Below are 23,916 nucleotides of genomic sequence, written 5' to 3'. Positions count from 1 at the left end.
ACATAAGAAAATCTCACAAAACTCATAGCGTCTGCAAAGATAATTGATGTTTTCAACTATTTAGGTTTAACAAACCCAACAGTCAATCTCTCGAAACACATCACATTTCACATGCATGAAACCTAAATTCATGCACAAATTGGATTTGGTTCATAAACCCTTACTACCCAGTCATGCCTATATAATCTCACCTTTTACGATACATTTCTTTTTAAAGAAATAAGTGCTGTTTCATTTTTACATATCAGTCTTATAGTTAATGTGTATAATTTAAATCAAAATTGCATTTTACTTCGTTTATTTTTAGTTTGTACTTCTTTTAACTTGTTTATATTCTATTTCAGGTCTCCAACTTACACCACACCATCATTGTTATCCCATAGTGGCATGTCTATGATAAACAACAGCGCAGCAATGATGCATCATCCCCATATGCAACAATATCCTACATCCCAACAACCTCCACAATCTAATAATAACAACAATAGTTCTGTGTCATCGTCACAGAAATACCCACCACCACCTCTCATACCAGTTAATGGAAGTACTTCAAGGTACGTTTTTTAATTATTGCTTTCAATTTTTTATTTTATTTTATTTTTTTTTATTAGAGATATGCATTTACATCCTCCTTGAACTAACGTAAGTCTTTTTTATTTGTTAATAGTATTTCATTCTGTGTGGGAAGATGGCCAAAAATGATTCCTCCGAACAAAATGAGTCCACCTTATTTCTTCCATTGCAGCTAAGATTTTTTTTTTCTTTATTGAGTCTGGGAAGTAGAATAGGAATGAATAGAGGGTATTCACAGGCAAAGGTTATTTATTCATCGCCAACTTGTCTAAAAACTCAGACAGACCTCTTCTTTGCCTCTTGCCCAGGAATTAATTAAAATACAATTTAACACCTTGGCAGAAGCACAACTTTTGCTTCCGGCTATTAAAACAAGATATAAGAATTTATCATTCTGTTCTTGAATCTCTGAGAATTCCCGGTCTCGGTATTGCTCGGCCTCTGAAAGTAGGAGCTCCTCGGATAGAAAGAGAACTTTAAGCAGCTCTGGCTTAAATATAGTGCGTTCTGCATTCTTTGTAGTGAGTGAAATGAGGTAGCTTTTTTAGCCCTCAATTTTAAACGGCGCCATTGATTTTTGTTGATTCAATTGGAATAAAAGTGAATGATGGAGAGCTGTTTTCGGAACCTCATCTTCTCTGCTATTGTTCTATTATCTCCACCATTGAACTGAATAAAAGGGCTTAGAAGAAAGAGTCATGAACCAACATTTGCTGAGCGTCTCTAACAGCGAACAGAAAGGCGCTGAGTTCACACATTCGCATTCTTCCAAGAGACCATGATTTTTCTAAAATGTAATTCTTTGTGAGGGGGTCATTTTGGTCATCTAAAATTTATGTTAAGAGTTAAATATTATACTATTCATCACACCACTTTTACTACATTTCGTAATCTCTCGAAAACGGATTGGACAACGATTTTCAAAATATATTGGTTGCTCTTTTGCGGACCGCGCACAAAACCTTCTTAGAAGTTTCTCACATTAGACCAATTCGTAACAAACATTGGAGAAACAAAATTGCTAAGCAATTTTCGTCCTATTCCATTATTTTTATTTTTTTTAATTTAAAGCGCGTCAACATCTGAGGTCATTAGCGCCCGTTTTCAATGCACTACCGGCCTCCGGACATTGTTCTCTCGTTACAAATAGCACTGCCCATCACCGGACAGTAAGCTGTAAGAAGCTCCTCCTTTTCCATTACTATTTCTGTAAATGGTATTTTTGGAAAGTTGGTATTAAATAGGACCTGCCTTGATCTGAAAGATCTACTGCTTTTAGCTTGCTCTGTCAACTCTTAGTTATTGGGTGAAGTGTTTATTCAGTTATTAAACTCATCATTAGATCGTTTGCGCAATTATCTCCAGATGGCACCTGCAAATGTTGCCTTAAAAGTGAACTAGAAAGTTAATTTATTTATTTGTTTTTGGTTATAATAAATACTAATATAACGAAGATAGTAAATAATTTTATGTTTATAAAATGGTATGTGTATTTAAGTTTTTAATTTTTGTTATATTTAAGACGTTTATTACTTTGTATGAATGTTATTTTGTACTGTTTTTTAATGATGAAAACAAGTAATTATAAATGAATAAAGACTTTATTTCAAAATCTTTACTGACCACGTATTTATCCATAACAAAGGCTTTCTTTATTAAGTTCATTAGTTGTTTAAACAAGGCAGTGGACAAATAATGTTTTCGGAGGCATCATCTTTTGCGTACTTCATGAAGTTTTTTTTAAAGAGTAATTGTTACGTTTATCGTCAATATTAGTAATATTTAACAATACAAATTTATTTCTCGGTCTAGTTGTCTAACTGGCCTTTTCAGTGTTGTTAATTCGTAAACAATTTGTCACGCATGTCATGCTCGTTTGTTCTTGTAACTTGTTAGGGATGGCCGAAGAAATGGCGTGCACGATTTTGGATGTATTTTCGAATACTTCGCCCTCGTTGAACGTTAGTTTGTTAGGTTTGGATAAATGAATTTTTTTTTGCTTTACACTTTTATTTATTGGCATATATCTAGTAGACTACCTTCGTAGATATACGTAAATGATCAGTTCAATGGGTTACTTGGTACATACTGAGGCAGATCAATCAATCCCTCCCCAAAATTGAGATTCGATAACGCGTAAGATAAGAGGCGATACACACAGCTCTCTTGTGACAGTTTACCCAGTAGTATGCTATTATTATTGAGGCGCAACAACTTAGGCCACACTAAAACAACATGCCATATTAACAAATGGTTGAAAACCGTTTTCAGAAAACTCACCTGGTACAAAAAAGACGTTTTTGTGAGAAAATGCCTATGCAGTTGAAAGTTTAATAAAAGTTGATGTAAGCATTTGCTTTTTAATAAAAAGTCATATACTCGGAATCCAAATTCGCACTTACGCATACCGTTTGCTTTCATAATTGAATTTAAACTTTTTATTTATTTAAATAGATCATAAATTATTCCACAAATTATATTGAAATGTACTTTTAAAGAAAACTTTTTGTTAAGGTCCTACTAGAATGATTATTTTAAGGGAAAATCTCCTAGATAAATGTTAAAATCAAAACAGGTAGCGTATTTAGTTGAGAAGATACGTGGTCGAAAAAAAAGTTAATAAAATAGAACATTCAAAGTATCAGTTAATGATTTGGCCCAGAAACGTAGGGCAAGTTTTATATTAATCCCTAAACGAAAACGTTTGGACTTAATTTGATTTCTTTTTTGACTTACTTACTTACTTAGTTTATGCTCACATGCATGACCATTCGCTGGGAACTTGAATAAGTGAATGACTAAATTTCGGGCAGATCATGAATGTCAATTAGTTGAACACACCACTCTTTTTAAAGTGCTATTTCAGTACAAAATACAGATCTTCAACCTTTTAAAGACAATGAAATTTTGTTACGATTTCAGATAAGAAATTAATCTGTTTTAAAAAGTGAGCAAATAACTTTACAGTATAAGATTTTGAGTTGTTTTTCTGCAATTTTTTTTTAGAGTTTCAATGATTTTTTTATTTATCTTGAGAACATAATTTACGTGTTACGATGCATTTATTTTTTCATGAACATTGATTTCATATTGAGATGTAAGTGAGAGGTACTTTAAATGTTGGTGCAAGTTCTATTACCGAACGAAATTATATCTGCTCTCAAACAAAATAATTGCTCTTTAATCCCTAAATCCCAAAATGCCCTATTTTTGATACTGAAATTGTGTTGCTGAGCTGTTTTTTTTTTTTTTTTTTTCACTTTTTCTTATTGCTAGGAACGAAAAATCAAGTTTTAGAATACACTAAACGTAAATATCGTAATATTATAATATATAATTACTTAATAGAGGAATAAATGTATGTTGTAAATAGATTAAGAAAATAAAAGAAAATGGTGAATGTTCTCAGAATCTGTCGATTTGGATGAACAAAATTTGTTAAACATGAAAAAAAACAAAGAATTCTTAAACTTGGTACCCGTTGAATACTATTGTTCGTCCTGACACTAAGTAGGTTGATCGGAATTGTGGCTTTAATTTATATCTCTCACTCTCAGTTCTCAACGATTTTTTTGTTAAATCGCCACAAACTATATCTTTTTTATAGTTCGAATACTATGTTTTTAATAAAATATCATCCTTTTTAAGTTGATACTAATTCTCAGGAAAATTTATTTATGAAGCTATTCTTAAGAAACTTGCTGCCTTAAAAAGCAGTCCTTCTAAAGTGCCAATTCAGTATAAGGTACATCTTCAACCCGTATAATATTAAGGTAAAGACCCCATTATTATTCAAAGTCGGATGCCAGAAAGTGAAACTGTACAGAGGGGACTAGCGTTTTTGATTTCTAGACATTTTCACGAATACGGCTCTAATAATTTTCATTAATTTAGAAAGCTACTTCTTAATTTGAATCATTTTGCTGGAAAAAGGATTTGAGATATATTGATTTTTCAGTCCACCTTGGCTAAAAAAGGCATAAACTTTTCAGTTAATAATCTCTTTCTCAAATCTTTATTTTATAGCAATCTTTTCTTTATTATAAAGTAAGAGAAATTGACAATATCGTTTAAAAACCTTTCTTTTTTTTAAAAAAATAATGTGATTGGACTAAAGATTAATCAAAGTGGTCCTGAGAGGTCCTAGAAACAACCGATTGCGCCAAAGAAAACAAAGAAAAAAAAAACAGATCTTAAAATGGTTCAAGGTCACTTTTCCACTTCTGGACAAATTATTGTCAAGGCTGACTTCATTTTTTCTATTGAGTAGTAATTCCAGGTTCTTGAACCCACTTGTCATTTTCTAAGTAGTAACTATTTTTTCCTAGCTGTAGATTCCAGTACCTTCTTCATCTTCTGACCACTGAGTTTTATCTTTGTCTAACTGGAGTCCAAAGCCGTCGTACTTCTAATCCTGATTAGAACCCTCCTGCAGACCTCGCTATTTGTGCATAAAGGAGATATTGGGAGAATAATTTGTATTCATTTCCTCCCGGATTTGTATAGATATTTTTCTCAAAACCGTCTCCTGAACCAATTAAAGAGAACAAGAGGGAACGAGTCTCCCTGCCCTAATCTAACTACAACTGGGCATTTCTTTGTGACAACTTTCACCGCCTATTTTTCCATTTTGCTGAAAATTTCTTCTTCAGCAAGCACTTCGACCAATGCTATGCGCTATCTTTTAAGTCTACGTACAACTGACGGAAATCCCATTATTTTCTAGAAATAGCTGTACAGAGTTAAAAGGGGTGAGTATTTCCTAAATATCTACCAGCTTTAGTAAGGATGGTGGCATTGTTCTTATCGGTTCTAGAGTATGATCCTTGTATAATGAAGTGATTAAAGAGTTGTTTTTAATATATATTCGCTAGTGGCTGAGTTTAAATTGACATATTTCTTTCGTAATCCGATGAGCACTTCGTTATTTGATCATCTAGTTGAGCTGTTTTCAATCTTTTAAGAAATTTTGATGTCTATAACCAACTTAAATACCGAGGCGGCGGATCTTGAGTCCATGATTATATGCTATTGTTTATTGTTCTAAAAATGCTTGTTTCTTTAATAACCACTTCGATTATTGTATTATTATTATTATATTATTATTACTATTATTACTAACCTTAATACAACTGTCCTACCGGACAGTTTTAATTATTATCGTCGCCTCCTCACTCACCGCTGAGCAAAAAATTTCTATACAACCATCCGGGCATTTTATTTATGCGGCAACAATCATGCGGGCTTTCAACCAGGCGAATGGACTAAGTCCAGAATTATTATTTCTATACTGTGTAATAATGTGTTGTGTGCGATCCGTCCGATAGTCCTTTGAACGTAACGTTATTTACCAAAAGTTTTTTTATTTTATTTAGAAACGTTTATCCAATATTATTAAATCATCGTATCTTGATGAAAATTAAGTTCAGAATTAATTCACCTATTAAACCTTGCGTATTGTCAGGTACTACAACAACTCGAGTTCAGAAGTTATAGACTTATCATCGCCTCCTCATTCCCCGCAAAGATCTTTAATATTAAATGGTGCTAAGCAACAAAGTTCTCAACAACCATCTAGGCATTCTATGCAGCAGCAACAACAATCAAGTGGACAACAACCAACTAAAGTCAATGGTCTAATTCTTAGTAAACTTATACCCATTGCTGAAGTCACCACGCAGCAAAGTAGCAATCATATACCATTCAGGGTAATTTCCTATTTTTTCATTTCTTGATTTATTAATATTATTATTAACGATTAGCTCATTACTTAGAATGTATTTTAATTTTTTTAGATGCAGAAAGCGCTTGTTCAAGGCAAAATGGTGCCTTGCATAAATGCTAAACCATACATGTATTCTGAACTTCTAATGACAGTAAGTGACTTAATGGAACATTTTTTCCCACAAGTCAGTATTGCTAAATGTAATGAAGTATTACAAAATGTTCTTCAAGTCAACTTATATTCAGGCAATTTGTAAGTTTCTTTTGTTAGTAAATATTGTTTTATAGTTATTTAAAATGTTTTTTGTTTTTGTTTTTTATTAAATTTCCCATTTTGTTTACAGACAGCAAAAAACAGTACTGAGGGAAAACAATAAGTGTAAAACACTGACTGAAACTCTTCCTTTAATTCAATTGAAAGACGTAATGCAGTATATGCCACAATTAAGGTAAGAATAGTATTTTACAATAGCAGATTCTCAATTTTTTTAAAATTATTATTTTCTGATATTTATATTTATTATTATACAGATATACGAATACATTTAATAGCTAAGGTAACAGTATTAAGTTTTATGCAAATATTTCAAAAGATTCGCCTAAGTCTCAAGGTAGATGAACAGTTTTTTAAAGCACTTCGGTTTGAAATTTTATATTCAAGGTTCGTTGCAACTAACATCTCAGCTTCGTTATAGAAAGCGAAAATGCATTTTATAATTACAGAAAATGGCGTAAAAGAGAAGCCTATCTGAATTAGTGCTTTTCAGCTCTCCTACATTACTTTATTTTAACGTGTCAAGTTTCGTTTTCGTCTTATTTAAGAGGAGTATTAGGTGACGATGCCAGCAAACGGAGTGCCGATTTTAGCATTAAAAGTTTCTGTTGAAATGTTAGATAATTGCCAATCCTTTCAAACATTCCCATTCTTTGTTTAGGAAACTTGTGCTTAAAAAAAGTCCCTCAACACAGAAGCTGAAAAACTTACCGAAAAGGAGTAAATATTGAATAAGATTTTGATTTTTTTTATTATAGAAAAACTTGTGCAATATCCAACAATTTCAGAAAAAAATGGACGTATTTAATACCTGTTCCATTCATTTATGTATAAATACATTTTTTTCCCCTCTAATCCTTGGTTTGAATTGACTGAAGAGGAGATTGGCCCCAGGATACCCTCCGGATAGTCCTCTACAACGAAAATGACCAGCAAAGACAGTTAGGTTTTCATAATTGGTGCATCAGACTCCAAATTGAATTTGACTACAATTGTGCCAAAATTAATATAATTGGTTATTTCAAACAGTGTCATCACATACGTTAAATATAGAGTAATTGTAAAACGTCCAAAATTTTAAGGACAATTTATTTAATATAAAAATATTGCAAATTTAATGCTTTTGAAAACCAACTAGTCTTCCCCCTTTTTTTTTTAAAAAAAAAAAGCTTTAAAAAACTTATCAAAGCGGTCAAGCAATTTATTAATTAAAATTAAAAGTAAAACCTATTTTTTTAAGATGGGTTTTATGTCCTACTACTGAATAGGTAGGTGTCTTGGTCGGAGGAAGATAGTTTATATTAACCATATAATAAAATCCAAGGGCCTAAACGGGGAATCGAACCCAGAACCAGAATACATATTAGCTTTCGAGCCCGCTTGACTTTCGTGGGGCATGTAAGCAATTTATCTATTTGTTTGTTTTCTTCTTATTTAATAAGAGTTTATAAACGTTTTTTTGATTGTAAAGAAATTTAATCTTCTCATCTTACTTAATCTGAAGTAAGGTGGTCCATATTTTAGTTGGCAAATGAATATGTATAATGTATCTATCTCGTCGAACCAAAGCTAAGGAAATTTAAATCAGTTCGCTTTTATTACATTTAAATTGCAGCCATTAATTACAATTGGTGTGCCAATGTGTTCCTCTTGTAATAAATCTTGCGATTATTCCGTGTCGATTTATGAGGCTATTTTAAAACATGAAGCTGTGGTATCGTAATTTTCGAATTGAGTGGTTAACTTCTAGTTTGTAATTATGCATATTATTGTTTTTTTACAAAAAGTGATAAAGTATTTGTAACTTATAAACAAATATTTTCAAGTAAACAATAAAGGTTAGAAGATTACTTTTAAAATTACTGTCGTGATTCGAATTATCACAAATTCTGCAACTGCATTCTGTCTGTATATATTTTTTTTTAATTATTGATAATTCATTGAACGTGGCGTTTTGTTTTGCTTAAATACTATTTGTGTCAATAATTATAATATTAATATAGGTCAGTTACTTTTTATTCTTGCTGATTGTTACTGTTGTCACTTCAAAACTGTTTTTGTAATGTTCATGTTTTGTAAGGATTTTACTATTATGTACAAGTTTATTATAATATAACAAAATATTTCTACTCGTTTTCGCTTAATACTTATCCCGAAATCTGAATTCAACATTTTGTTTTTTAAGGGGTACGCGAATGTACTGATCTATAAAAATATTATGTGAGTACTGAAACTACTAAACTAAGGATGCAGTGGTAACTAGTGTGCGAATCATTACATTATTTATGATTGTATGAAAACAACAGTAATCTTATACAACCTTCTCTTAGCATTGGGAGTGCGTCAGATTCTTAGTGATATTTGCATTATGTGTGATCTCTGGAAGATGATTTTAAACAAAAAAGAAAGTGAATTTTGAGGCTATGTTGTATGTGCTCAGTGACGAATTTTGAGGATATTTATGCGTGGAGACAAAGTACTTTGAGAATCTAAGCATACCAGAAAATTCGACTTGGGATTTTCTATCCCAAGTCAGTGATATTTTTTATTTTCAAGCAATTTCTTTCTCTCTCTTTTTTTTTTTTTTAATTGGTTTATCAGTTTTTTGTTTTTGTATTAGTAAAGTAGTAAAGTAATCGCCTACTTTTTCAGGCGGGGCTTAACGTCCAACTACCAATCAGGTGTCGTGGACGGAGGCGACTAGCAAACATACTTTACTATTTTTCATTTAACCATTAAATAAAATCCAAGGCCTAAGTCCGGGAATCGAACCCAGTACCACAATGCATATTAGCTTTGCAGGTCTCGCCTCTTAACCCGCTCGGCTACTGTGGCGCCTTTGTTTTTGTATTTACCCTTTTTAATGGGAAATGTTTTATTGGGAGCTATGTTACGTTTCCTATCAAAAGTGCTACTATATCTTGGTTATACATTACAAAGACTAGTTTTAAAAAATATCTAAAATGATGTACATAATTGTAAATTGGATAAAATCTTTCCTCTGCAGTTGTATTTGATCTCAAATATTTTTACTTTATTTGTTATTATGTGTAGCTCTTAAAAAATGGTGTTCACAGTTTTTTTTTTTTTTTTCAAAAAGTTGGACAGGATGAATGTGTTTAATAGTTGACCTCTGGAATTTATAATAAATTTAATAAGAAGTATATAATTCCTGCAGTGCTCAACAAACACAATACAGCACTGAAGAAGACAAACACACATATATCGTAACGTTGGAAAATTTCATTTGACAAACATTTACCACAAAGTGTGAAATTATTGAATTGAAAACCATAAATATTTTTTATGCTTGGAGTTTGATGAATGCTTGAATTCTTACAAAAAAAATAATCAACTTTAGGTTCTATCGATGTGTTGTCAGAACTTATTAGAAACTAACTGATCCTTGAGCTCATCAAACTAATTCTTTAGTTTATCTATTTAATTTTGTATTATGTAAATAATGATTTGTTACGTAATTCTATTGTCTAATATATATTATATATTTACTATTTATATGTTATTTTTGTTTACAGATATGTAATGGAAAGGCATGCGCAAGGAAATAATGGGGAGAGTGCACCAAAAAGGCAAAGGATAAGCTAGGAGTACGCTGCGGTCAGCAATCCAGGTTGCTGGCCGGCCACCACGACAGAACAAGATTGTAGTTCGTGCAATAAACAGCACAGCGTCGCTTGGCCACCTGATTCCAGGTTCACACACTACTGGTAGTAGTTCGCCCTCAGTTTTTAGTGTCGTTTGTTTCATTTAACATTATTCACTTTTATTGTGACTGTGCCCGAAGAATCGTTTTGTTTTCCTCAGTTTTAAACAATAAGACAAAAATGTAAACGTGTAAAATATATATATATATATATTCTGTAGTTTTTTTTTTTTGTTTAACAAAAATTAATTTAATTTAAAGATTGTTCCTGTTAGTTAAATATAAAGTTTAAGGTATATGAATTTAAAATTATGAAGACAAAACTTTAGGTGTATAAAAAAAAAAGAAGATAATTATTGCGATGATTTTTTTTCTTTACTGTGGAGTAAGGTATGCATAGGAGAATGTTCTCTCTAATCAATAAATTTTCCGTGCTATCTTCAAAAATATTTTCTGATGAGATGTATGAATATAATATATATATATTTTTTAATTCATATCATAAGTTCTTTTCTTTTTTTTAAGGGATCACTCAAATTACACAAGCTATTAAATTTGGACAAATTAATCATTATTCTCCGCGAGTTTAGACCTCTGAAGCCTGCTTTTGATTAAAATGCCCGACTAATATGAGTTCTGAACTAAATTTTTGTATTATTTTTCCTTTTTTTTTTTTGTTTTTGTTTCAAGGGATCACTTAAAATTAAATATATTATTTAATTTAGGAAAAATAATCAATATTCACTGCGTATGTAGTCCTCCCAAAGCAGCTTTTAAAATCCGTCTTAATACGAGTAATAAACTAAATAAAATTATCGCTTATCAAATAAAATAAATTATCGCTTTATTTTTTGTTTATTTTTTCTTACTCTTCATAAGAAGAAAATATTATTTTAGAACATTCTTTAATAACTGTTTAAATATCAAGAAATAGGCTAATAATAACAAAGAATAAAACAATCACCATAATGGCTAAATTTAATTTTAAAAAATTGTGAAAAAACAAAAGCAAATTTTATTAACTCACTTAACGATTTTAATTTTTTTTTAAATATGGTGTATTCTATTACTTAAGTCATTTTCAGTTCGTTTTGACTTTATATGAGTCATCTATTATTAACTATTACACATATTATTAAGTTGTAATTCTTACTTGGTACTCAGATCTTTATGTTTCTGTTGTAAAGTAGACGCCACACCTAATTGGAAAATTGACTATTCAATTTTTAGGTTACTTTACTACCGTTTTGCTAGGCATAATGAATTCTATTTTGTCTTTTGTTGATGATTCTGATGTGATGATCATAATTCACGGTTTGAAAACTTAGTCCATAATCCATCTTCTAGTCTTAGATGACCTAAATAGTAATGATTCTATTTGCTTGCTTACTTGCTGAGTTGCTCATCAACTGAAAAAACTTAATCTTCTTTAGTCACCTCAGCAACCATGTATATTGTATATCAGTATCACTATTTTATTTATTTATTTTCCCCTCCAACAAAGCATGCCTTCCTTTATTAAGACTTAGGTTCAGCAAGTTGATCAAAGGCTACAACTTTTGAAAGAAAAAGCTTTAAATGTCACATTGTTTAAAAACATAAAGAAAAAGATAGATAAAATTAATGTCTTGACGGAAAAAATGAACGCTATATCGAGTCATTGTGCGTTTAACTCATCTTTACAACACAATATATATAAATTAATTCTTTACGTTTTTAGTAAGAAATAATTTTTTATAAAAGATCAATTTCTTAAGCCTTAAGTCGTGCCTTAGGTTTTTTTTTTTTTTTTTTCCTTTTCTACATTACTAATTTTACTTGTTTGTTTTGTGATCCCAGTAAATACAATCGTGGATACAACTGGTTTAATGTATTACTTGAGTGACAATTTGAACAATTTAGCTTTTAATTATTAAATCCCTTTGATTTGTATAAATTAAATATTTTAAATTATATCTCCATGAATTAAATTAAACGCATGAAACTTTTAACAGAAGTGAAAGTAATCCTTTTTGTTCTTTTATTGATACTTATAAATTACCCTTATCTTTCTCCAAGTAAAAGGGAAAGAAATAACTTATGAAGGAATATCTAAAGAAAAATACTCATCCAAAAATTATTAAAACCATTAGAAGAACAAACGGAATATTTACTGCTGGAAGTGAAAATAAATTAAAGAAATGTTTTATATAATAAATGTTTATATAGTTTGGTTGTACATCCATTATAAAATACGATTTTTTATATCCTGATTTAATTTTAATCTTAAAAGAAAATCGTATGATTTCGAAGGCATTTTATTTCATTTTTTTTGGCGCATCGACGTCTGTGGTCATTAGCGCCATCAATTGTTGTTAAATTTACTACTCGAACGAATTGTGTTTTTATAATTATTTTTCCAAAATACTGATTCCAATTATTAGATAAATAAATAAAGAAAATGTACACTGATTAAGTTTGTTTAACTATTTTGAATATCAATTTTTAAATCAGAACCTACTATTTTTCAATATAGATAAAACAATTATTTGGCTTTTCTTTTACAATAAGAGGCTTCATTTGAATTTATTGACATAAAAGCCTGATTTCGATTTGTTTTGTACATAGCTTTATTTAAAAATATTGTAGAGAAAAAGTATCGTAGGACACTGAAAGTTTGAAATACGGAAGAATAATTAATTACCTCTTTCAGCAGAAAAATTCTAATGGTAATAAAGAGTAGGCAAAGCTATAAGAGGAGAAAATAAAAGAAGCCTTAATGCTTCAATGCATTTTTCATTTGTATTGTTAGTTTTTTTCTTCAACTACACAACTTCAGGGCGTTAACTTTTACTTGTAAATCTTTTTAAAAACTTCAACCTCACAGAATTTTTTTAAAAAAACATTTACTTTTTAGGTGGCTCTAATCTTTGAATAAGTACTTTTGACGCCCTGTATAGAAAATTTCTCCAGTGTTTAGTTTAAAATAAGAGCGAGTGTATTAGCAAAATTTGTTAGTACACACTGTCGCTCTGAGTGATGTACAATTTTTCATTTTTGTAAACGTTCTTTTATTTGTCAAGAAGTTCGTTGTAACAAAGATAATGCATTTGCAAAACGAAGTTGTAGCCTCCGAACTCGTTTAAAAGTTTATTTTTGGATTTTGTGTGGTTCCAAAAGTTGAATTAAATAAACTAAAATGCATATTTTATTATATTTATCTTTGTTACATCACAATTAAAATCAAAAGAAGTCACTTATCAATATAACAAGAAAATTCTTCATTTACAAAGGAGTTTATTATCAAAGTAATAAACAAACCCTACGTTATATTATAAAAATCATAAAACTTTTTTGTGGTTAATTTTTAACTGCCATTATACATTCTGTTTTTTCACTCATTTCATGAACATTATTATATCATGATAATCATAATATTTATCCTAATTTTTAAGTTTACCCACTTTCTGACAAAGTAATTTAAATTGGCTGTGTAATTTATTTGTATTTTTCTTCTTATTTTTACATTAATCCAAGAGCTTCATTTACGAAATTTTATATTTAAACAGCTATCCAATATACACCTTAAATGTTCATTTATTTATAATTTGATTTTTTGTGCGTGTTTTTGGGCAACCATTCCATTTTTAAACTTTATTATAGGTCCAGCAAAACAATATAACAAATTGCTGATGTATATAATTATAAATATTTAATGTTTTTATGCGATTGTCGTATGTAAATTAAAATAATGTATACGTACATGTAAATATGTACATAACACATGATGTGTCCCATATAATATAGAATGTATTTCAAATCCTTTACGTTCTTAGTTCTTTCAAAAAAAATTTTTTTTTTTATTTTAATCATTTTCTTTAATTAATTTATATTTTTTGAAGTTCAACTATAATTACGTGGCAATCTAAGGGCAATTATAATTCGTTGTTAATGAGAAAAAAAATTTAATACTTTTTATAACTTGGCCCAGCTTTCCTGTACTGTATTTTCATGCATTAAAGATAACTTCGTTAAACTACCCAATAAAATTAAAAGTGGCAATGGCTACGAAAATTGTAGCAAAGAGCTTTTTGTTTATTTTTACCTCTGGTTTTTTAATCCTGCGTGTTCACGTTATTTCCAAGCTTTGAAAAGACTCGAGCATGATTCCAGTAGATAAAATCGAATGTAACGAAAACTACATTGATATTAAAAATAAAAAGAATAATTCTTTCAAGTGAAGGCTCTGATTTGATATGAAAGAATGATGTGCACTGCATTAATAGTTCAGTGTATGTACATCGATTAGCAAAGCAATACTAGAAATGTTTTAAAAAAAATTAGGCAAAATAAGATAGTCATTTGCACGATTCAGTTAAATTTATGAGGAAATAGACAGTGGTACTGAGTTCGTCATTTAATAAATTTCATACAAAAGAACTAAATGTTGCGAAACAACTGTCATCCCTCGCCATGGCACGATTTTATTAATGGTAAAATAAAATTAGGTAAATGTAGAAATATTATGGCAAATAACATATGTAGTTCTTTTAAATTAAGCAGCTAGTTCTTACAAAAGGAGAATCTTTTAGCAGAATAGCGGCGTGTAACAAGGCAGGCCTACCTTATTGAGATCGCAATGCGTGACGCCTTCCAGTACGAGTGCTTCGGGTGAGCCTTTCTCGGCAACAAGAACATATTGGTCTTTTACCAATCTGGAAAGAGGTTAGGCGCCTGGTTTTACTCATGGTTAAGATGCGTATGACTAACCTTTAATACCTATAATCACAGATACGTGCCGCGGATAATTCTCGACTTCAGCACTTAGCAATCGTAGCTTCTCATCAGTGATCTATTCCTGCCTCTGTTCTTGAAATTTGCTATTTATACAATATAATTCATATATAACTAATGGAATGGACAAGGATGCGCTCGCTTTGTGTAGAGGCAGTTCGTTTGTCCGTCTTTTCTTCCCGAACACCCCAATTTATGTTTATAGTAGATAAAATTAATATAATTAAAATATACTATACTAAACATAATAGAAAAATCCCGGAAAATGATTAGCTGAGTAGTTAGTGTATACTGGATTCCAACATGAAGATCGGACCTAATTTTCTAAGGCTTTCAATTACTAAGATTTGAAGAGTTACAGTAATAGTGGCTGGTTATTTTAAAGATACTGTGAAGTCATGCTCTTTTATTCTTTCAAATTAAAAGTTTAAAGGAAAAAATCCGTGAAGACAGGCAAGAGAAAAATTGTATGGGTTCACACTAGGGTTTATTCGTATTACAAAGTGTTTTCAGAATTAGTTTGCCAATGAAAAAACAATTCCAAAAATTTGATAAGACCTCAACATAAATAATCAAGGGTTTTGCAAATAAGTACAATAAATATTTTCATTTTATTTTATTCTCTGTTGAAATTTCTAATCACATTATTTTTTTGTGTAAATTGTATAACTTTTAAAGTTTATGCAAAACATATTGGAAGTCCATAGTTACTGAATTACATTTCAAAACAAACACAGAAAAAGTATAAAAGATATATTATTCATGAAATTTTGACAAGATAAACTTTCGAACACAAAAGTTAACTTCAAAAAAAGGAAATCTTATCTGGAAGCTGTAGAAGAAAAATAATACCTATGCATAATATGTACGTAAATATAATATATAAACTTATCAATAAATGAATTCTTAAAACAATTTGGCATAAAATCAAGAAATATTTGGAATTAATTTCTTAAAGTTAATCGTAATTGTTCTACTCTTCAATTGAGACAATTTCTTACCATTTAAAATCCTTACGTTAAACTAAAAACATTATTTTGTGATCTCATAGATGTAGTATTCAACCCCTTTACAATTTTCTGCAATAGAAGAACGTTAAATAAATCAGTATAATAAAGAAACATAAGGAATTTCTTGTATTGAGCAACAGTGCTATAAGTAGGAAGACACTAAATGAGCCGTTCACTGCACAACTGGATTAACTACATAAAACGAAAAGTGGAGAAATGCGATGAAATAATGTACATTGTATTTTAAAATTCCGTTTATAATAAAAATTCAAACAAATTTACCGTTATTAATCAGCGCCTGCTACTGAATTTGAGTTGAATTATTGCACCGATCCACATTAGATCACTGAGTTAATCAGAATGTTTTCTGAAATAAATTATTTAAAATCATTTAATGGCCAAAATTTTTTTGTCGTTTAATGGTGTTAATCTTTATTTTTGGGATATTTATAATGACGGAAGCCAGTGCTTTGAGATTAAATCTAAGATATTTCAAAAAGTGGAATTGATCGATTAGTGCAGTGAACTATATGTTAACTCATACATATTATTTTAATGCACTACAGTAATAGTACGAACGTATACTTTGCTGGAATAAAGCAAGTAATAACAGTCAAATATTATTTCCTGATTACTCACAAGTTTCATTTATTTCATAATTTTCGGTCTTCATGTCATTAAGACCTAATATTTCATTTTGATCAAATGTTCTATTAAAATGAGAAATTTTCAAGGCACCATCTTCATCCGAGAATCTCTAAAATTAATATTCATCATGAACAAAAAACTATCATTTCAGTGAATAAAATTTAAAAAAAATAAAATCAAATAAAAAATATTTTTTTATTCTCACTTCTGCTTAACCAATCTGTTTCAAACTTAGAATTTACAACTTCTATTTAATGTTCTAGATGTTAACGTATTTTAAAAATCCCCCCCCCCCCCAACTTATTGGTCTTACAGCAATTACATAAGGGAAAGCCAATTAAGTACACTAAACTCTCGCGTGGAAATCCATGGTAATAATCATAATTTTTTTTTATGAGGGTCTACGTTCTGTAACTCACTTCTGGTGATGGAATGGATAGAGTTGTCTGACACGAAATACTAAAAGTACACGAATGGAGTTGCTTTATCAAGAATTTTTTAATTAACAAATTAATAATAAAAAATCGCTATTGTAGGTCGTTTTTTTAAATTGTTATCAATAGAGTCAACAAAATTAAAATAAAATTAAAGAACTTTTTGGTCTTAGATCTCAAAATGGATATTTCTGAAAAATTTAAATTGAAAGTTGACATAATCGCAATGCTTTTCTCACCACTAGGTTACAAAACTATTGAATCTAAACAGTCAAAATAGGTTAAATTAGATTCAGCGTTACTTCATTTATTAAGCCGCGTTAACATTTTCAGGGCTTTACAGGGCTCGGATAGTGTTCTCTAGGTCAAATCCTATTACCCGCCAGTGGGCTGGGAAATACTTGTGAGTAGAAAAAATTTAAGGCACTACTGCGCCTGGGCTCCACACCGTATCCAGTTATTTATGCTTTTCGTTCCTATGTAGTGCTATTTATTTTAAATGTAACAATAGAATTGTTTAAAAACTCTACATTGTTTTAAGAGCTAGTCAAACACAGATTTTGTTGATGATGGTTGTATCAAAATTGATTTCTTTTGTAAATTTGTACCTCTGAATGATTCTCCCTTAATACATTACTGTACAATACGTAAGGAAAACGGAACTTATTGATGTATGTGAGTTGAACTTCTGACTAGAAAACTAAACAAAGGGCAAGACAGATGGATGATTTTAGAACCCTTATAATTGGTTATTTGTTCAAGTGTGAATGATTCAAATTTTGGAAAATTTGTACCATTTATCAAACATACCTGTACAAAACTGTTACCAGCTGGATCATTAAGAATTAGAGTAACTTGTCGTTCGCAGGAAAGTACATCTGCTAATCCAGACAATACGCTTTCTATCCTTTTACCTCTTCGACTGTCACCGAAAACGTTGAATAAATTACCTCCACTACCTCCCAAACCTTTCACTATATCTTGTAACAGACCTTCTACTGTGGTGAATTTTCCGCAAAGTATATGAGGTCCTCCTTCCAATTCAAGTTCAGGTATTTCTAAACTACAAGTTTCCGACTGTAAGGGAAATATTTCATTATTAGTATTAGTAAGAAATTTCTAACGAAAACTATCATAGAAACATAACAAGAGGGATTCTAATTGAGTAAGGAAATTGGTAAAATCATAGGGTTTTATCCGTTGTAGCAAGCATTGCCGGTTTCGGGCTTTCATTCATCGTCAGAGAATATTAAGCATCAGGATATATTAGAGATATATTAACTAAAGAGAATTCGACGTCACTTATGATTCCGTCCCACTATGTTTGTCTGGGTCAACAAGTATACTACAGTACAAAGTATAGTGAAATACATTAATCATTCGTACTTCGAAGGATACATTCAACAATGTTATCCATAACTGTGTCCTTGTCACATTTTCAAATAAAGTAAAATTAATACCTTAAGAATATCCCTCGAAAAATCTTCTCTTCCTCTGATAGTTAATTCAATTCTAATTCCTTGTGGCTCAACACCACCAGCTGACTTAACTTCGTTAGTTCTATGTCCACAATAATCACAAGTTGTCGCCATAATAACAACTTCCTTGAAATGTGGAATATCTGAGAAAACGAAGAAAAATTAATTTTTTTATTTTGCTGTATTAAAATATAACTTTCTATTCAAGTATATAATTAGACTTTATTAAAAACATACTAGACATAGCTGATTTAGATCTCTGAACAGATCAGACTCCCCTAATTGGATTCTTTAACGGGCAGCACAGCAGCCTGCTAGGTGTAAACGTAAGCCCGGTGTTACTACCACTTTTTTTAAGATTACCATTAGATAAAGCATCTTTCAACAGAGGGACCAACTTCCGTGCTACTGATATAAACAACAGCAGAGAAGTTGGAGTCACGAATATTCAGATCTTTAAAGTGAGTTAGCAAAAAGATATGCTCCTTTTAAATGATTTTGATTTATGTATTGCACACAAAATATATACTATTTAAATATGTATCAATTTTTGCTTATTTGTAAACAAATCGTTTAAACTTATTTAAGCCCGGATATCTGTGTAGTACTACGGAAAATTTCCTTTAAAATGCGACTACTTTGACCTATCACTTATTTAGGAGAGTTACATATGTTGCATATGAGGTATGGTTCCCTAGATTTTCTGTAAACTTCCATATACAGATGTTAACCTCTACAAAAACAAATAAGACGAAAAGTAACAATAGTATTTCAATATTAAACAAATGAAAACGTAAGTACAATAATCCTTACGAAATTAAATATGTATATAATTTTGAACTCTATACTTATTTACAATCATAACTTTAAATTTTAGTGAAAAAAGGAGCAAAATTACTTTTTATGCTTTTAGGTTATTTCAAAATAAATAAAAATAAAAATTATATAGACCTACTCATGAGATCCTGTGTGCCGAAACGTAGGAAACAAAATAAAATATGAATAAAACAGAATAATATATAACAAAAAGCAAATAATTTTTAATATAAATATTAAAATTATTACCAAAATCCTTGGACTAAAAAGTTAAAACAATAACGAAGAAGAAGCAGTAGTGCAAAATCTTTAAAATACGCCAGTTTAACTTTTCTTTAATCATTTCCTTTTTGAGGAAAATTAGTTTTGGGGGCAGATTTCAGGGACTTGCTAGGGTATTCTTCCCTGTAAGGTGCCATTTCAACGTAATTTACGGTTTTCAAACAAAACTACAATAAAATTTTATAAGAAGTAAATATTATTTAAACATTAGGAGCTTAAGAAAGTTTATGAGTTAGGATCTACACAGTAGAGAGTAGTGTGACTGTTCACGTCAAATGTTGTGTATGTGATTTAATATGGCATGAGTATGTTTGTCATTTTTACAACAAAAAAAAAACTAGCTTTTTACGAAAGTAAGAGATATGTACATCGCTAAATATAAATTTCTGTCAAATTAATTGACAAAATCTTCATTACTATTATTGTTATTAATTTTTTTGTCTCTTTTTTTTTTGGCTTCCTGGCCTTTGCAGATTGCCATGTAAATCGGCTTCTTATTGAATCACTATTATTATTATTAATATTATTATAATATCAACCTGAGAAACCTACCAATTACTTTCATATTTGTATCACAAGGACTGCCGCAAGATGGGCAATTGGTATTAAATGTTAATATTTCACCAGCCAAATCTAGATCTTCTGTTTTTTCGACTATACTGTCAACGTCTTCTTTCTTATCTGCTCCGTTTTCATTTTTTATCTAAAAATATACTGATAATAAAATAACTAAGATCAAGTGCAAATAAGTTTATGATTTAAATAAAGTAGAAAATTTAACTGTTTTAAAATTTTACGCTTGTACAATTTATAAAAATGGTACGACCAATGATAATATTAATTATTAACATGAAAAATCAAGTATTTTTTAGTTACATTTTAATTTAACAGGGCAAAAACCTAGTTATGAACAAAAGATAGCGCAAGAGATTCTTAGTCTTTTTCGAAGATCTGCTAAGTACTCGAAGCAGAACAAATTAAAAATACTGAAATAAGAAAGAGACTGATCCATAGAACTGATCTACCACGATGGCACGGGTAAGTGAAAACAATGGATCCGGAAAGATTACAGAGGATGGAGATGGTTTGGGTATCACGAAGGATGGTAAAAGAAACACACACAAAAACAATACTTCAAGTAGGATTTGGATTAACGGCAGGATAAGCAAAATATTAGGCATTTTGGGAAGATACATAAGTACATAAAGTTTAAGGTTTTCTGCAGAGAAAATTTAACGAATCTAGTTAACGTATCACATCTTTTTAACTATTTCAATAAGTATCACCTTTTCTTTAAACTGCCATTCAATAAATTTAAACTAATTTATCCTATAACGCTAAAGTGCCCGATACCTTATTTTATTACAAAATAGTTTTGTAGGAATACTCACTTCTTCTAAGGTGTAAATGCCTAATTTGTGATCATCCTCTTTTGTCCTGTCAAAGAATTCAGTTTTACAAGATGGATCAGTTGATGGGGCGTATGGATTTTCTACAAAGGTGTTTCCACTAATATCTTCTAAAATCTAAACTCAAATTAAATAAAAGTAACAAATACTGCATTAAGTAGTATCAATATTTTGTGAATGTAACTAAACAGAAATCTTGCTAAAATGGTACTTATATAAAATAACTACAATGGTAAAAGGTGTGGTTCCATCTAGTTGACGTAACTGCTTGATTACAGCTGATATTTTTTTAGCAAGAGCACTGTCGAAGGCTTTTCTTAAGGGTTGTTCTTGCTTAAGTCCATTTATCGCTCTAGTAATTACGCCTTCAACAGTGGTTACCTCTGTAAAAAGCAAAACACTATATTATAATATAATTGATTTTGTTTATTCACGCCTGACAAAGTGTTCATTACCTCCTTTTTGCGACTGAGCAGGAATCACAAATTGTAGATGTGGAATGCTGATAGAAGTATAATCAGATTTAACAAGCTGTCTGTTTAGATCATCTACAGACGTAATTTTTAATGTAATTCTAACACCTTTCTCTTCTGCAGTGCCACCTGGCTGTATTTCATTATTGCAAAAACCACAATCAGAACAGTCAAATGACATTAATACCACCTCCTTGAAGTGTGGTATGCGAGTAAGAAGAAGGCGTGTAATCCCCTAAGGCAATTTTGGAATTCAAGTAAATAAACTTTATTAAAAAAAGCGTGAAGTTGCAAATATTTATAAAGAGTTGGCTCACATTGCTTCCACAGTTAACACACAGACTTTCTATTTCGGTAGATTCAGGTTCCTTATCCTCTGGATCCAAATCTCGGAACAAGGGTTTCTTCGATAGATTGTCACTTTCGGAGTTTACACTCATCTTCGCCCTTAAATGAATTTAAAAGTAAAAAATCATTACCTTTTTGCCTAACGTATCAAATATTTTTGTGTTTCAAAGTATAGCTTTTTGAAATTATGAAGTAATTATTTCAATAACTAAATTACATTAAAATCAGCAATAAATTTTAAGTTACACTCTATTATCTCTAAGCAGTTAGTGAATGGTTAAGAAAATTTAGCAGTCAAAAATGACGCTCTGTCACATCACCTTATTTTTTTTGTTTGGACTTCACCTCCCTTCTCAAAAAATGGGCGACTTCCCAACTTATCATCTGAGCAATTGAACAATGGGTATTTTTCTTTTTTTAATTCAAGGCGCGTTTTCAGAAGTCATGGGTTCCTGGAGGTTTTTCCAGTGTACTGCCAGCCTCCGGAAGTTACATTACATATTAACCGTTCTTCACCAGTGAGTAAGCTTTAATAGGCTCCAAGAAAAAGAATAATCTAAAGGCTGGTAGCTGGATTCGTACAGGGGTTCTCCGAGTGGGAATTCAATGCTAATTCCTTCCCTTCGTTGCGTAATATCTAATTCGATGCGTGTCTCTGAATTGAAATTGAAAAGACTATCGCGTTCAATGCGAAGTTCTGATTCACATTTGGATATCGAATGAAACGCTGGCAGTAAAGCTAGTAAGTTCATTCGCACCTTTGGAATCGAATGAAACGCTTTAATTGAGTTAAAACATAATGCTTACATAAAATACCATGGAAATAATAATCTTACTTGGTTTTATAAGAGAAATTTGCTTTTCCTCTGCTCTGCCACTACTACAGATGTAAAAGTTATTTTCTGTTTTATAAAGAAGGTGTTCTTTACTAACTAGGATCTAGAACTTCAGAAATAGTTACAATCAACTAGTTTCAATTCACTGTCTACTAACTTTTCAGCATTTAATTCGTGTTAAATACCCTATCTACATACATCACAGATAACCCGACGGCCAGATAGGTTTTGCATTTCACATATTTTAACACATGATCACTTGATCACGTTGTTCAGTACAAATGAAGGTAGGTTATAGGTGATTACATGACTTTTACGCCATCTCTTGCTTCCTTTTAGATCCAAGTTGGTCATATAACTTCATTCTACCCCACTAGATGTCATGCCTGTTCTAATGTTTTCTTTCTTTTTGGCAACAGTCAAAATGTCGGTTTTAATTATGTAGTTTTGTTGCTTAATTTTACGGCTGTTAATTTTTGCTTGGAGTTGTTTAAAGCAAATTCTTTTTATTCTCTAATAGTTTATACAGATATTTGTGGTTTAAAATGTGTGCTAATGAAATGTGAGAGCAAAGATGAAGTGCTTCGCAATTTATATATTATTTTCTCTGCAATTTATTCTTAGATGTTAAAGACGAAATGGTGCCTTTAGAAACTTTAGATGGCTACATGATGATTTGCGGTATACTTGGAGTTTTGTATATATTGTTAATGTTGGGTGTTTTAATATGTTTTTTGAGAAAGTATAATTGCGGATCATTAAACAATACATCATGCCAACAAATAGAACTGCATACTGTTACACAACCCTATCAATACACGGCTGTGACACAAAGCACAGATTCTATATCACATTCTTGCGCTACACGATCTAATAGAAGTTTTTCAACCAAGCAAAGTTTTAATGGCCGTTATCATCCACACATGAAGAAACCTTGTTTTAGGACAATTCCAGATTTTAGCCAAATGGAAAGATTAGCAACTTTGTGAAAAAGTAGAACCCAAAAGGTTGAAGTTTATGTTCTAGTCATTTGCTTTATGAAAAAAATAGTATTTGGCCAGTATAATTAATTGGTTGAGTGTGGTAATATTGTGGATTTGGTGTTTGAAACTGTTTTAAGGTCGTTATTGGATATTGTGTGATATTTTAGCGGTAACATAAAAGCCCTTCTTTT

The 23,916-nt window shown here is 30.6% G+C and overlaps 2 protein-coding genes across 13 annotated transcripts in view; one reads left to right on the top strand and one right to left on the bottom strand.

Moving 5' to 3' along the window:
• LOC141451108 (uncharacterized) overlaps positions 1-14,298 on the top strand; it is a 41,850-nt gene extending 27,552 nt beyond the window's left edge. For all 10 annotated transcript variants that reach the window (XM_074122209.1, XM_074122213.1, XM_074122211.1 and 7 more), the window contains 5 exons: positions 345-554; positions 6,038-6,281; positions 6,369-6,550; positions 6,642-6,746; positions 10,108-14,298. In XM_074122209.1, coding sequence (XP_073978310.1) covers positions 345-554; positions 6,038-6,281; positions 6,369-6,550; positions 6,642-6,746; positions 10,108-10,177 — 811 coding nt within the window. In that variant the 3' untranslated portion in view covers positions 10,178-14,298. The remainder of the gene's footprint in view (positions 1-344; positions 555-6,037; positions 6,282-6,368; positions 6,551-6,641; positions 6,747-10,107) is intronic.
• Positions 14,299-15,609: 1,311 nt separating this feature from the next.
• On the bottom strand, positions 15,610-23,056 carry Zpr1 (zinc finger protein Zpr1). 3 transcript variants are annotated; one of them, XR_012456536.1, is made up of 11 exons: positions 22,743-23,026; positions 21,876-22,005; positions 21,541-21,793; positions 21,314-21,468; positions 21,068-21,202; positions 20,229-20,379; positions 18,561-18,721; positions 17,911-18,177; positions 16,658-16,775; positions 16,301-16,385; positions 15,610-16,087 (listed from the first exon to the last, which is right to left on the bottom strand). XR_012456536.1 is itself a non-coding variant. In XM_074122220.1 (11 exons), coding segments are annotated over exons 3-11 (1,365 nt in total). In that variant the 5' UTR covers positions 21,999-22,005; positions 22,743-22,851; positions 22,941-23,056; the 3' UTR covers positions 15,610-16,085. The 3 variants fall into 3 exon arrangements, 2 of the variants coding, with proteins under 2 accessions (XP_073978321.1, XP_073978320.1); XM_074122220.1 differs by lacking the exon at positions 16,301-16,385 and having other exon boundaries at positions 22,743-22,851; positions 22,941-23,056; XM_074122219.1 differs by lacking the exon at positions 16,301-16,385 and having other exon boundaries at positions 22,743-23,025.
• Between the last annotated feature and the right edge of the window lie 860 nt (positions 23,057-23,916).

This window comes from Rhodnius prolixus, unplaced genomic scaffold, assembly GCF_049639745.1.
Source record: "Rhodnius prolixus isolate KJV_2025 unplaced genomic scaffold, Rpr scaffold_8, whole genome shotgun sequence".
Classification (NCBI taxonomy): Eukaryota; Metazoa; Arthropoda; class Insecta; order Hemiptera; family Reduviidae; genus Rhodnius; species Rhodnius prolixus.
This window is presented reverse-complemented; position numbering and strand designations above follow the sequence as displayed.